We start from the raw sequence: 15,291 nt of genomic DNA, 5'->3' as shown, positions 1-15,291 counted from the left end.
TAGAAAAAGGTCAGGGAGGATGCACATTGTCCTGCTCTCAGTGTTAGCCCCGGGAGTGGAGTGGGGATAGTGGTCTTGCTGTCCTATGCGCACCAACAACATTCCTGCTTCAGTGCTGTTGCACTTGCTGTTCCCTCTGCCTGGGATGCAGCCCCCCACATAGAAACGTGACTAGTCCCTTTACTGTAATGTCATCTGCTCGGTGCTTCCCTGGCCAATATCAAAAACTGTACCCTTTGCTCTGCCTCCCTGTACCCTTTTCTGTTTGATATTTACCCTCAGCACTTATTACTGCCTATCATACTATCTGTTTTACTTTTTTATGTTTTTAATTGCCTCTCCTAAAACATCAGCCTCATAAGGTGGGGATATTTTTGTGTTGGAATTTTGTTTGTTTTGTGTGTGTAGAGATTTGTTTGTTTTGTTGTCTTTTGTTGACTGTTATATCCTTGGCATCAAGAATAGTGCTTGCACAGAGTGGATGCTCAATAAACATTTGTTGAATGAGTGAATAAGTTATAGAGTATGAGCATTTTAAAGATTGATGGTATTGTCAAGGTCCTTTTTAAAAGGACCTACCAGTAAAATCTCATAGTGTTTGCATGACCATAAATATGCCAATATAATATTTAAGACTATAGCATTTACTAAGTGAAATCGTTATTTTAATTTTCTGATTGTAAGTGAAGTTGAATATTTTAAAAATATCATTCTGGGGGACTTCCCTGGTGGTCCAGTGATTAAGACTCCACGCTTCCAATGCAGGGGCCCTGGGTTCCATCCCTGGTCAGGGAACTAAGATCCTGCATGCCGCATGATGTGGCCAAAAAAAATTTATTTTTACATTTAGTGCTGTTTTTATTTTTAACTGTATCTACAATACATTTGTTAAAAATTGGGAAGTACTGAAAACATACTCCTTTATTCATTCAGGACATCATAATTGACTGGTTTCTGCGTCAGTTACTGTGCTGTGTGACATGGAGGCACGTAGACATGCAGTGTTCTTTCCTCCAGAGATCATGGTCTGCTAGCAAATACTGGTGCTACACAAATGGAGAAGAGAATTTAAAAATAAAAATCATATATGATGCTCATGCAGGGATAAAGCCTGTTGAGGATTTAGATTATAAGTTTTCAGTCTGCATACTACATGTTTTCATGAACATTAAATTATAGCTTTTTTCACTTAGAATATCTTGAGTTTTTCCTTGCCATTAGATGTATTTGTAAACTTGGTTTTTAATGGTTGTGTGACATTCCATTTTATGGAATGTCCACAGTAGGTTGCTTGTAATTTTCACTATTATAAATAAAATAGCATTTATACTTTATGTAAATCTTTACAGCTCTGCTATTGCCTTGTATATTAGTTTCCTATTGCTGCTATAACAATTTACCATAAACTTAATGGCTTAAAACAACACAAATATATTATCTTACAGTTCTAGGGGTCAGATGTCTTAAAATCAGGGTGTTGCCAGGGCTGATTCCTTCTGGAGGCCATAGGAGAGAATCTGTTTGCTGGCCTTCAGCATCTGTAGGTCACCTGCAGTTGGCTTATGACCCCTTCCTGCATCTTCAAAGCCAGAAGTGTAGCATCTTCAGATCTTTCTCTCTGACTGCTACTTCCCTCATCACATCTCCTTCTCTGCCTCTAACCCTCCTCCATCCTGCTTGTGATTATATCAGGCCTATCATCATAACCCAGGGTAATCTCCTCTTTTTAACAAGATCCTTAGTCATATCTGCCAAGTCCCCATTGCCATGTAAGGTAGCATTTCACAGGCTTCAGGGATTCAGGTGTGGATATCTTTGAGGGGTCATTATTCTGTATGCCATACCTTATATGTGCCCAAAGATAAAATTGGTAAGTCCAAAGCAATTTTTAAGACTTTAGATGCATACTGCCAAACTACTCCTAAAACGCTGAATCCTCAATTGATGTTCACATCTGTAGTGAGAATTCCCATCACACCTGTTTTTTTTTTTTTTTTAGCATTTGATATTCTTATTTTTAAAAGTCTTTGTACTTTTGGGATTTCCCTGGTGGCGCAGTGGTTAAGAACCCACCTGCCAACGCAGGGCACACGGGTTTGATCCCTGGTCTGGGAAGATCCCACATGCCGCGGAACAACTAAGCCCATGAGCCGCAACTACTGAGCCTGTGCCCTAGAGCCCGCAAGCCACAAATATTGAGCCCAAGTGCCATAACTACTGAAGCCCATGTGCCTAGATCCCGTGCCCTACAACAAAGAGAAGCCACTGCTATGAGAAGCCTGCCCACCGCAACAAAGAGTAGCCTGCTCGCCTCAACTAGAGAGAGCCTGCGCACAGCAACAAACACCCAACACAGCCAATTAATCAATTAATTATTATTATTAAAAAATAAAAGTAACTTTATTAAAAAAAGTCTTTATACTTTTGATAATAATAGCAAACATTTATTGAGTGATTACTATATGGCCAGCACAAATGTAAGAGCTTTATAGGTATTAATTTAATCTTCAGAAGAGTATGACAGAGGTACTTTTTTTTTTTTTTTTTTTTGACAGAGGAACTTTTTATCTCTGTTTTACAGGTAAAGACAGTGAGGCATGAGGAGGTCAAGGAACTTGTCTAAGTCACACAGTTGGAAATAGTGGAGCTAAAATTCAAACACAGGCAGAGAAAGAGCTAACTAGTCAGATATCCATGTTCTCAGTCTTTCTTTCTTGGGACATGTGAACAGACACACACACACACGTGTGTGTGCACATGCACACACTTTGAATAAAAGATCTCTGCAGGGTGTGCCTGTGACAGTCTTGATTTAAAAATAATGATAGCTAATATTTGTTGAGTACTATGTGGCTTAGAGGAAAAAAGTTTGCATATACTTAGGAGGAGTATGGAGGAGGAAAATGAGGGATGAAGTAATTGAAGGGTGTTTTCCTCTGAGGTCTTAGGACTAGCCTGTGCCTTCTGGTCTAGTGCAGAATTGTAAAACTTAATTGTTCTTTCAGAGGTGCCTGTAGCAGAAATTCAGGATAGGGTTTAAAATTTCATAAAGTTTATAATGATGAAACGTACTGTATAAGCTTTCAAGGACGGTTTACTATAAAGCACAGGGGGCTCAGAATGGCAGGAGAAGAGTTTCTAGTTTAATCTTAAGGACCTTTATAATTGATAACATAATTTTATTTTTATGAGTCTTTTTTTTTCATTCACGACTAACTAGATTCAGGATACTGATGCTTATATCATTTGTCATTTCTTCATTGATTTTGTCAGAATGAATATGTCAGAAATTGTCATCTTTTAAATTATGAGAAAGCATCACCAAAAACGTTTCAACATTTTGTAGTGATGAACTGTTCATAGATGTTCATTTACTCATAGCAAATTTCTGTAAAATAGTCTTTGTTGTTTAAACTGTAATAGGCTGGATTGTATGTGTTTTTTAAAGTAAATGTGTTTTTAAACATGGTCATGCCCTTAATTTAAGAGCTTATGGTGAAGGTCTTAAATGTCATGAGAAAAATGGAGAAGACAGTTTTCTATCCCTTGAATTCTATTAGGTATTTAAATAGGTAGCTTTCAACGCATTATATTTTGGGCCATATGCTAATTCTTGTGCCCTCTAAAAAACTACGTCAGTGTAGTTTAATTCTTATTGTTTTTTACTCTTTTGACTATTGTGTTGGTGGGATAAAATAATGCATTGAGTTACAACTGTTTGCTGGCGTGTGTGTGTGCACGTGCGCGTGTGCACGCAGCTCTGCCTGTGTGTGTTTTGAGAATGTATCCAGTATATAAGAATGTATTCTTGTCTGTCCTTGAAAATTACTTTTCTTTTGTGGTTTCTCAAGGCTATAACCAAGAGAAGTATTGAATTCTTTTGTTCCAAGACAAAAAGTTTTGTGTTTATTTGCTTTTCTTTGATTATAAAATACCACATTATTATTGTTAAAAAAAAAACACCCCACAAATAATCCAAAAAAGTTTAAAGGAAGAGGTAAAAATTGCCCCAGAATTCCACCTGTACCATCAAGATATAGCCTCTGTTAACATTTGCTTTTTTTCCTTAATGTGCATGCATACACATACACTTTATACTTACTTCACTTAGTATGATCATCTCTGTGTCCATCCATGTTGCTGCACATGGCAATATTTCATTCTTTTTTATGGCTGAGTAGTATTCCATTGTATATATGTACCACATCTTCTTTATCCATTCATCTGTCAGTGGACATTTAGGTTGTTTCCATGTCTTGGCTATTGTGAGTAGTGCTGCTGTGAACATAGGGGGTGCGTGTATCTTTTTATTTTTTTTAAATTAATTAATTAATTAATTTTATTGGCTGTGTTGGGTCTTTTTTTTTTTTTTTACTGTGCGCAGGCTTTATTTAGTTGTGAGCGGGGGCTACTCTTCGTTGCGGTGACTTTTCTTGTTGTGGAGCACAGGCTGTAGGCGCGTGGACTTCAGTAGTTGTGGCTCGTGGGCTCTAGAGTGTAGGCTCAATAGTTGTGGCACACGGGCTTAGTTGCTCTGCGGCATGTGGGATCTTCCTGGAGCAGGGATTGAACCCGTGTCCCCTGCAGGCAGATTCTTAACCACTGCACCACCTAGGAAGCCCCTGTATCTTTTTAAATTATAGTTTTCTCTAGATATATGCCCAGGAGTGGGACTGCTGGATCATATGGCAACTCTAGTTTTAGTTTTTTGAGGACCCTCCATACTGTTTTCCATAGTGGCTGCACCACCAACTTACATTCCCACCAACATTGTAGGAGGGTTCCCTTTTCTCCACACCTTCTCCAGCATTTATTATTTGTAGACTTTTTAATGATGGCCATTCTGAATGATGTGAGGTTGTACCTCATTGCAGTTTTGATATATATTTCTCTAGTAATTAGTGATGTTGAGCATCTTTTCATGTGCCTGTTGGCCATCTGTATGTGTTCTTTGGAGAAACCCATTTTTCGATTGGGTTTTTGTTGTTGTTGTTGTTAAGTTGTATGAGCTGTTTGTATATTTTGGAAACTAAGCCCTTGTCAGTCTCATCATTTGCACATATTTTCTCCCATTCCATAGATTGTCTTAGGTTCGTTTTGTTTATAGTTTCCTTTGCTGTGCAAAAACTTGTAAGTTTGTTTAGGTCCCATTTGTTTATTTTTTGCTTTTATTTCTATTGCCTTGGGAGACTGACCTAAGAAAACGTTGATACAGTTTATGTCAGAGTATGTTTTGTCTATGTTTTCCTCTAGGAGCATTATGGTGTTATGTCTTATGTTTAAGTCTTTAAGCCATTTTGAGTTTATTTTTATGTATGGTGTGAGGGAGTGTTCTAACTTCATTGATTTATGTGTGGCTAACTTTCCCAACACCACTTGTTGAAGAGAGTTTTCCCTCATTGTATATTCTTGACTCCATTGTATAATCTTGACTCAAAGATTAATTGTCCATAGGTGTGTGGGTTTATTTCTGGGCTCTCTGTTCTGTTCCATTGATCCATATGTCTGTTTTTGTGCCAATACCCTGTTGTTTTGATTACTGTAGCTCTGTAGTATTGTCTGAAGTCTGGGAGGGTTATGCCTCTTGCTTTGTTCTTTTTCTTCAGGATTGCTTTGGCAATTCCGGTTCCATATAAATTTTAGGGTTATTTGTTCTAGTTATATGAAAAACGTCATGGGTAATTTGATAGGAATTGCATTAGATCTGTAGGTTGTTTTGTGTAGTATGGCCATTTTAACACTATGAATTCTTCCAGTCCAAGAGCATGGGAGATCTTTCTATTTCTTCGAATCATCTTAAGTTTCCTTTATTAATGTTTTATAATTCTCAGCATATAAGTCTTTCACATCCTTGGTCAGGTGTATTCCTAAGTTTTTTGTTTTTGGTGTGTGTGTGGGGGGTGTGTGTGTGTGTGTGTGTGTGTGATTTTAAAAGGGTTTGTTTCTTTACATTCCCTTTCTGATACTTCATTGTTAGTGTAAAGAAATGCAACCCATTTTGTGCTTTTTGAAATGCAAGAATCTTTAAAAATAAATAAGTATACTTTGGCAATCATTTTAAATTCAGAATCCTTGCATGTCTGTTTTTGTTTAATACTTTTATTCTTAATTAAACTATCACTTTGAGTGAAAAGAAATACACATTGGGTGTATTCAACTGATCTTCCATTTCACAACTAGATGTCAGTGTTAACATACCTGATTAGATGTTTCAGGTGTGATTATAATGAGGTAATTCAATAATTACTCACCTATATGAGATATAGTTCAGAAAAAAAACCGATAAGGAAGAGAAGGAAAAAAAAGCTACTTTCCTTATTTCAAAGTAGGGCAGTAAGTTTATTTACATTTTAAAATAATGATTTTCTTCCCCACCCTAGCTACGCATGAACAATTAAACTTTTTTGATTTACTTGGTTAGGAAAGGCAGGTAGAGTGTGAACTTGTACCTTTTTACTACTACCAACCAGCGGTTCTTCCCTTCAATTTTTCCAGAAAGTGTGACCAGAAAAAGAAGGAAAATAATCCCTATTCAAATGTGGTGTATGTGTGTTTCTTGTCCACTTAAACAGGAAACATATTTAAGAGCAGGAATTCTGCATGTATTTTCAGTGACGTTTCTAACATTTCACCTAGAAGTCTCTCTTGACAAAACTGAATCTGCCTTTTTTTAGATTAGGTCTCATATAAATGGGAGTATGATACTCCTTATCCTTTCCTTGTAGCTCTAAACTGACAATCTTTTAAAATCATTTAGGTTGCATTTCTCTAACTAGAGTGTCTCGCCTTTTTCACCCATGCTTCCTGTTGATAAATATACAATCCAGAATAACAACTGAAATATCGTGAATAAAATCCAGGTAAAGCAATAGATCAAAGTACTGAAAACACATCCTCTCCTCTCCTTCCCCAGAAGATCCCGTGGATCCCCTTTCCCCAGTTCTCTCCCCTTTGAGAATTAGCACTCCTGGCTCACTTAAGTTCTGGAGCTCACTTAGGCAAAAATCTGTTGAATTATATTTGTTTGGATATTTTTAGTTAAACATTTTCAAAACCTGTGTATTCAGCTTAACAAAGATTTTTGTAGGCTGTAAAGTGTACAGTAAGAAATATCAAGACAACTTGTCTTTGGCACTCAATTTAAGATTTTGATAAAATTAAATTCTTGCTTTTTAAGAGTGTTATTTATAAGTTTAACTTTTTCCTTGGAAACACAGTATACCCCAAAACAGTTCTGTTTTGAAGGCAGGGTGAATTAGTGTCAGTAAGATCTTAGTATGTTTATTTTTCATCATGGAAATAATTTTTCAGGTCACGCAGTAGATCCTAATTTTATAACAATCTAAAATATGTGCAAATAGTACATTTGTTTATTGACTAAAAATCTATTGTTTCCTGAGGAATTTTCGGTTCATCAGTTCTTGCTTCACCATATGAAACACTCATTTGGCAATTGCTTTTTGTCAGTTTTTATGTCTTCCAGGCACATCATGCAAGAACATAAAATTAATTATTGATTATGGTATAGATTCGGCACATCACTATGGATTTTTGGTCAGCCTGAAAAAGGAGAAAAATCATATCAACTAACTCCAGACATTCCCAGTTTGCTATATATATAATATAAAGGCAAGCAGGCTACATCATGCTAATTACAACAGATCTTATTTAGCAAAACAGTGGAATAGTTCAATGAAGTTTAATTCCTAGCTCTCTTACAATGATTAGTAGTTGTTTAGTTCTTGACCTGGATTATAAAGTTTGTGATTTTGCAGATTGATCCTTATGTACTAATTTTTGTTAGTTTGTTTAAAAACCTTCCTGATTTATGTTCCAAGATCTCTCTGATGCCTTTGACAAAGATATAATTTGGAACTTAAATTTACTTTATACAAAGGCAAGTAAACTAGTTATTGAATTTGAACTCAATTAGAGGCAGCTGCCTATGATATTACTAACTGGACCCTGAAGTTTCCAGTGAGCTATACACAAAGCAGCAGGGTACCTAGAAGATAACTGGTGCTAGCCCAGGGTCTTGAGCCTAGTAGCAGACATGTAGTAAATATTTACATAGACACATTTATCCCCTTGTTTTTTCTGTGCATCATCTTTTCTAGGCCTCCGTGTTGGGTTGTGATTGTTGCGCCTTCTTCCGTGATCTGGGTTTTATTTTCAGGTGCCTGCTGCATGAAGCCTAGCTCCTCACATCCTAATATTTTTCATTTTTTGATATTAAACTATTTAACTATTAACAAAAATAATTACTAAAGAAATAGCTGTTTGGAGCTACTATGTAATTTTGTAACATTTTACCTGATGATTTTCCTAAGATGTCTCAAATACTTTTATTTTAAAAAACTGTTCACATTTTCTACTGATTTGGGTTTGTATGTGTTTGGGGGAAGAAGTGCAAAGAGGGTGGTAATTAAAAAAATGTAACAGCAGCTGCGTTTACACAATTCAAATCTTAAGTGCCATTTAAAGACTATGGCAAAATTCTCTGAATCTGAAAGCCTATGAAAATGTCTTTCTTTAGCTGCAAGACAGAAGGGCAATGAAGGAAGACATGCCCTTGTGATTATTTCTCTCACTCTTCTCACCTCCTCTCCTGGTCTATCAAAATTTAAAATTTTTGGTCTGTGAACTTTTACATTTAGACACCAATTAATTTTTCATCTCATTTAAAAACTTACCTAAGTCTTCAGTGGGTGAATTTTGTGTTATGTGTGTTACGTGTCAATAAAGCTATTTTAAAAAAAAAAACAACAGATTTACCTGAAACTTATCAAAACTTACCTAAAAGCATTTTCAGCGGTATTGGGATGCAGCATTGTATTAATGTTAGAAGGTGAGGAACAAATGGTTGTAATTTATTTATAAATTTCCAAGTGATATGGCTTTTAAGAATATACTTCACTTTTCTATTTTTGGTTTGGTTTAATTAGGAAAACTTTCCATTCAACTCATAAATGTATATCTTAATGGAGGAAGGAAAGCAAATATGAGAGGTGATGACTGAAACATTTAAATCTTATTTTTAGCATTAGAATGCTGTTGAGAGAGATGAACCAAAGGTACATAAATGTTCCACTTGGTGCCTGGCTCCTGCTGGCTCTGTTGTCCACTGACACCCTGAGATCTGGCCAGATACTTGAGGAAGTGAGGAAACGTACTACAAAGTTCTGTTATTTTGGCTTCTCTCTATAGTGAACAAATTGTTGTTAAGGACTTGACGTTTTAAGATATTCCATTTATCATTACAGAAAGCTGTATACCTGCACAGGTGGTGGCTGCGGTTGATGTAAACACTGTTGCTAACGAAGTATACAAGTATAATTTTCCTCACACACAGTTACTGGCCAAGACAATCGAAGTGAGTAACAATTCCGATTGTTTTAGTAAGTATATATAGCAAGGAAAATGTGATTAAGAAATACTGCAAGATACTGGCTCCTGGTGTCTTCATTTGAAGATAAGTCATATATAAATGCAACAGTTTAGGAGAAGGGAATTGAAATTAACATTTTTTATCCTATCAGAAAATAGCATGTTATTTTTTGCCTTTTTGCCTTTTTTTCAAATTTCTAGCTTTAGAGAGAGACAGTCAATATTCTGGTCTCTGAGAGAAAGAATTGAAATTTAAGAATATGCTTGACTTCTAAATGCTTGATTCTGTAATGATATTAAACTTTGATTCTTTATTTTGAAGTAGTACTCATGTTCAATATAGCACGAGTGGAAAAAAAGTAAAAAAAGTCGTTGGTTATTACTTGTTGAATGCTTTCTGTTGAAGCCTATCAAAGTTAAAGATACTGTTTTGCCTGTGATGAACTCAGCAGAAGTGTTTAACACTTTATTTTTAAAATAATATGAAATTGTGTTTTTCTCCCAATTTCATGTTGCAAAACATTTGACACACAAATTTCTCATGAAGCCATAATTTATATACAGTAGACTGCACTCATTGTAAGTGTGTAGTTTGAGTTTTGACCAGTATATGCAGCTGTGTAGCCACAATCAAGATGTAATATATTCATCACCCTAAAATGTTCCTTAGTGCCTCGTTTTACTCAATCTCTGACCCCAACCCCAGGCAACCACTGATCTGCTTTCAGTCATCACAGATTGAATTTTCCATTTCTAGTCATACCATAAATAAAATCGTGAGTGTAACTATTTTGAGTGTGATTTCTTTAGCGTAATTTTTTTTCTTTTTGCATTTACCCATGTTGTGTATCTATCAGTAGTCGGCTCTTCATTATTGTTCAGTGATATTCTGTGCAGCGGAATATTTCATATACTAGAAAATGTATATCCATTCACATAATGTTTGACATTTAGATTGTTTCCAGTTTTTGACTGTTATAAAAAAGTTGCTATGAAGATTCATGTACAAGTTTTGTTTTTATTTCTTGTGGATAAATACATAGGAGTGGAATTGCTCTATCATATTATAAAGTTTTTTAACTTTATGAGAAATTACCAACTGTTTTCCGTAGTGTTCATACCATTTTACAGTCACACAATCAATGTTTAAGTGTTTCAGTTGTTTCACATCCTTACCAACAGTTGCTGTTGTCAGTCTTTTAAATTTTAGCCAGTTGTGAGCGTACAGCGATATTGAGATTTTCGTTTGCATTTCCCCTGTGACTGATAATGCTGAGTACTTTCTCATGTGCTTATTGGCCATTTCTGTGTCTTCTATGATGAAATTTCTTTCCCATTTTTTATTGTTTGGTATGTTTGCGCTATTATCATTTAGTTTTAAGAGTTATTTAAATTTTCTAGATTCAAGTTGTTTGTCAAAAATATGTATAACAGATATTTTCTCCAGTTCTGTAACTTGTCTTTTCATTTCCTTAGTTGTGTTCATCAAAGTGCAGAAGTTACTTATCTTTCTTTTTCTTTTATGGGGCACTTTGTGCATGTTCTAAGAAATCTTTGTTTACCTCACATTTTCCTGTTTTCTTGTAGAAGTTTTATAGTTTTGGCTTTCACATTTAGGTTTATGACGCATTTAAAGTTATGTTTTTGTGTGTAGTCTGAGGTAGAGGTCATTTATTTTTTTCTAAAATTGTCCTAACACCATTTTCTTTTTCTTTTTTTTTTTTTTGGGGGGGGGGGTTACACCAGGTTCAATCATCTGTTTTTATACACATATCCCCGTATTCCCTCCCTTCCTTGACTCCCCTAACACCATTTTCTAAAAAGACTGTCCTTTCCCCCATTTCCTTGACACCTTTATAAAAACATAGAACATGTATGTGTGAGTGTATTTCTGGATTCTCTCTTCAGTAGTATCTATATATTTATCCTTACATCAATAGCACACTATGGGTTACTATAGCCTTATAATATATATTAAATTCAGGCAGTGTAAGTTCTCAAACTTCAGATTTTCTTTTTCAAGATTATTTTGGCTAGTCTCTTATTTATATTTCTGTGTAAATTTCAGAATCAGCTTGCCAATTTCTACAAAAAAAAAAGATATTTTAATTGGAATTTCACTGATTGGTTTTGGAAAAACTGGTGTCTTCATAAAAGAGAATCTTGCAATCCATGAACATGGTATCTTGCTTCACTTATTTAGGTCTTCTTTAATTTGTATCAGCTATATTTTGCAATATTTAGTGTACTAGACTTACACTTATTTTTATTTATTGACCTGGTATCCTAAGACTTGGCTATATTAACTTATTAGTTCTGGTAACTTTAATATTGATTTTTTAGGATTTTTAACATGTACAATTGTATTGTCTGAGAAAAAGTTATACTTTTCCCTTGCAACCAGCATACCTTTTTTTCTTGCCTTATTGCATTGTGTAAGACCTTCTTTACAATGTTGAACAAAAAGTGTGACATTGGACATCCTTGCCTTCTTCCAGATCTTAGGGGAGAACATTCAGTCATTTATCATTTTGTAGATGTTAATTGTGTATTTTTCATAGATGCCTTTTATCAAGTTGAAGAAATTTCCTTTTATTTCATTTTTTGAGAATCTGTATTTATGAGTGGGTTCTGAGTTTTGTCAAATTTTTTTTTTTTGCATCTTTTGACATGATTATATCATTTCCCCTTTTCCTCCAATAATATGATGATCACATCAATTCTTTTTTTGAATGTTAAGTCAGTATTGCATTCCTGTGATAAACCATACATGTCATGATATAGCATAAGTTTTATGTATTTTTGCATTTATTTTTATAGGTGACTTTTTGCAGTTTCCTCATGTTTGTATGGTTTTGATATTAGGGTAATACTAGCCTTATATTTTCTGTAAGAGTTTGTGAAAAACAAATATTAGTTCTTCTATAAATGATAGAATTTCATCAGTGGAGCCATCAGGGCCTGGAGTTTTCTTTGTGTGAAGGTTTTTAATTATGAATTTAATTTATTTAATTACTATGAGACTATCGAGGCTTTCTATTCATTTTTAATTCAGTTTTGGAAATTTGTGTCTTTGACGAAACATATCTTTTTAATCTAATTTGTCAGATATATTGGGATAATATTGTTCATCATATTTCCTTATATCCTTTCTTTATCTGTATGATCTGTAGTGATGTTCTGTATGTCATTCCTGATGTTAGTAATTTGTATCTTTTCTGTTTTTTCCTTTATTACTGAAGCTGGAGTCTTACCAAATTTATTGCTCTTTTCAAGTAAACAGGTTTGGATGGAATTGATTTTATCTATTGTTCATTTGCTCACTATTTCACTAATTTCTACTCATCTTAATTATTTTTTTCCTACTTTGTGTTTAATTTACTCTTTTTATATTTCTTACAGTGGAACTCTAGTTGATTGACTTGAGATTATTTTTCTTTTTTAATGTAAACACTGAATGCTATACATTTTCTTAGTTTTGGCTACATATCACAAATTTTCATATGTTGTATGTTCATTTTCATTCAGCTCAAAATATTTTCTAATTTCTCTTCTGATTTCTTCTTTGGCCCATGTGATATTTGTAAGTATGGTTTTAAAATTTCCAAATATTTAGGAATTTTTCAGATATCTTTCTGTTGACTTCTCATTTTTATTTTACTGGGGTCATACTGTGGATGATTTCAGTTATTTTAAGTTGGTTGAGACTTGTGTTATGGCCCAGAATTCAGTCTGTCAGTGAAAGCTCTGTGTACTGTTGGAAAGAATATATATTCTGTTTTTGTTTGGTGGAATGTTTTATAAATGTCAATAGGGTCAAGTTACTTGATAGTATTGTCAATTTTTCTATATCCTTACTGATTTTTTCTATCAGTTGCTAAGAGAAGGGTGTTGTAATATCTAAGCACAACGGCCAATGTATCTGTTTTTCCTTTTAGTGTTTGCTTCATTTGATCCAGAAGCTCTGTTATTAAGAGTATATATTTTATGATTGTTTTCTTGATTAATTGACCCTTTTATCATTACAAAATGTCCCTCTTTATCCCTAAGAATTATTTCTTGTTCTGAGGTCTACTTTTCTTGGCATTAATATAGCTTCTTAAATTAATATATTAATATAACTTCTGCTCTTATGATTAGTGTTTGTGTGTGTATATTTTTTCCATCCCTTTAATTCTGTCCTATCTTTGTCCTTATATTTAAATTAGATTTATCGTAAGATCTTCATATCCTCCTACTGGTCACCAAGAGTACTCATTTTTAGTCTGTTTTACTCTGTGTGTTTCATTTTAGAAGCACACTCTATTGCTGTATATTTAAGAGCTTTCTTTTTTTCTTTCCAATGTGTAATTTTTCATTACCGCTTTCTAATTCTAGAACATTTTCAGCCTCCTAAAAGTAATCCTGTACACATTAGCAGTCGCTTCCCATTTCTCCTTCCCTCCAACCCCTGCAGCCTCTAATCTACTTTCTGTCTATGGATTTGACTATTGTAGACATTTCATATAAATGGGGTCATACAATATGTGGCCTTTTTTTTGGTCTGGATTCTTGAATTTAGCATACTGTTTCCATATATCCATGTTCTAGCATGTATCAGTACTTCATTTCTCTTAATGGCTGAATAATATTCCACTACATGGATATACCACATTTTGCTGATCCAACAGATTTGTTTTAAGCTTTCTTTCAGCCAGTATGTAATGGGAACATTTCCTAGCTCTATGATTGAGTATCCAAAAGGTAGAAGTAATCTACTTTCAACATCAGTCACTGGTACTGAGAACAGAATATCTTTCTCCATGGGCATCATAGAGAGGAGTACTATGGAGATAACATCATCTTTCCAAGTAGCTGGTCGCAGTGAACTTCATAAACATCATGACAGACTACAGTCAGTCCACCCATCTCATCATGGACATAGGGTGAAAGTAAATGTGGGGTCAGAAGGAAGATACCTACTAAAAAGTAATTTTCAATTGACTCTAATATGCAGACAATGTGCATTTAGGTTCCAAAATTTCTGTGACATAGAGTTTGATAGCAAAATTATTTTATTTTAAAAAATTTAATCTAAATTTAAATTTAATATAAATGTTTAAAAGTTGATGCAAGAGCATAGAGAAATTAAGGAAACTCTCCCATTTACCATTTCAACAAAAAGAATAAAATACCTAGGAATAAACCTGCCTAAGGAGGCAAAAGACCTGTATGCAGAAAACTATAAGACGCTGATGAAAGAAATCAAAGACGACACAAACAGATAGAGGGACATACCATGTTCTTGGATTGGAATAATCAACGTTGTGAAAATGACTATACTACCCAAAGCAATTTACAGATTCAGCGCAATCCCTCTCAAATTACCAATGGCATTTTTCACAGAACTAGAACAAGAAATCTTACAATTTGTATGGAAACACAAAAGACCCTGAATAGCCAAAGCAATCTTGAGAAGGAAAGACGGAGTTGGTGGAATTAGGCTTCCTGACTTCAAGCTATACTACAAGGCCACAGTGATCAAGACAGTATGGTACTGGCACAAAAACAGAAAGGAAGATCAATGGAACAGAATAGAGAACTCAGAGGTAAGCCCAAGCACATATGGGCACCTTATCTTTGACAAAGGAGGCAAGAATATACAATGGAAAAAAGACAGCCTCTTCAGTAAGTGGTGCTGGGAAAATTGGACAGCTACATAGAAAAGAATGAAATTAGAACACTTTCTAACACCATACACAAAAATAAACTCCAAATGGATTAAAGACCTACATGTAAGGCCAGACACTATAAAACTCCTAGCAGAAAACATAGGCAGAACATTCTATGACATCCATCAAAGCAAGATCCTTTTTGAGCTACCCCTAGAATAACGGAAATAAAATCAAGAATAAACAAGTGGGA

General features: G+C 34.6%; 1 protein-coding gene across 2 annotated transcripts in view; it reads left to right on the top strand.

The window, feature by feature from the left end:
• The window catches only part of TRDMT1 (tRNA aspartic acid methyltransferase 1), a 52,760-nt gene that overhangs the window by 15,428 nt on the left and 22,041 nt on the right, over positions 1–15,291 (top strand). For both annotated transcript variants that reach the window (XM_057733506.1, XM_057733507.1), the window contains exon 2: positions 9,264–9,373. In XM_057733506.1, coding sequence (XP_057589489.1) covers positions 9,264–9,373 — 110 coding nt within the window. The remainder of the gene's footprint in view (positions 1–9,263; positions 9,374–15,291) is intronic.

This window comes from Hippopotamus amphibius, chromosome 4, assembly GCF_030028045.1.
Source record: "Hippopotamus amphibius kiboko isolate mHipAmp2 chromosome 4, mHipAmp2.hap2, whole genome shotgun sequence".
NCBI classification, from domain to species: domain Eukaryota; kingdom Metazoa; phylum Chordata; class Mammalia; order Artiodactyla; family Hippopotamidae; genus Hippopotamus; species Hippopotamus amphibius.
This window is presented reverse-complemented; position numbering and strand designations above follow the sequence as displayed.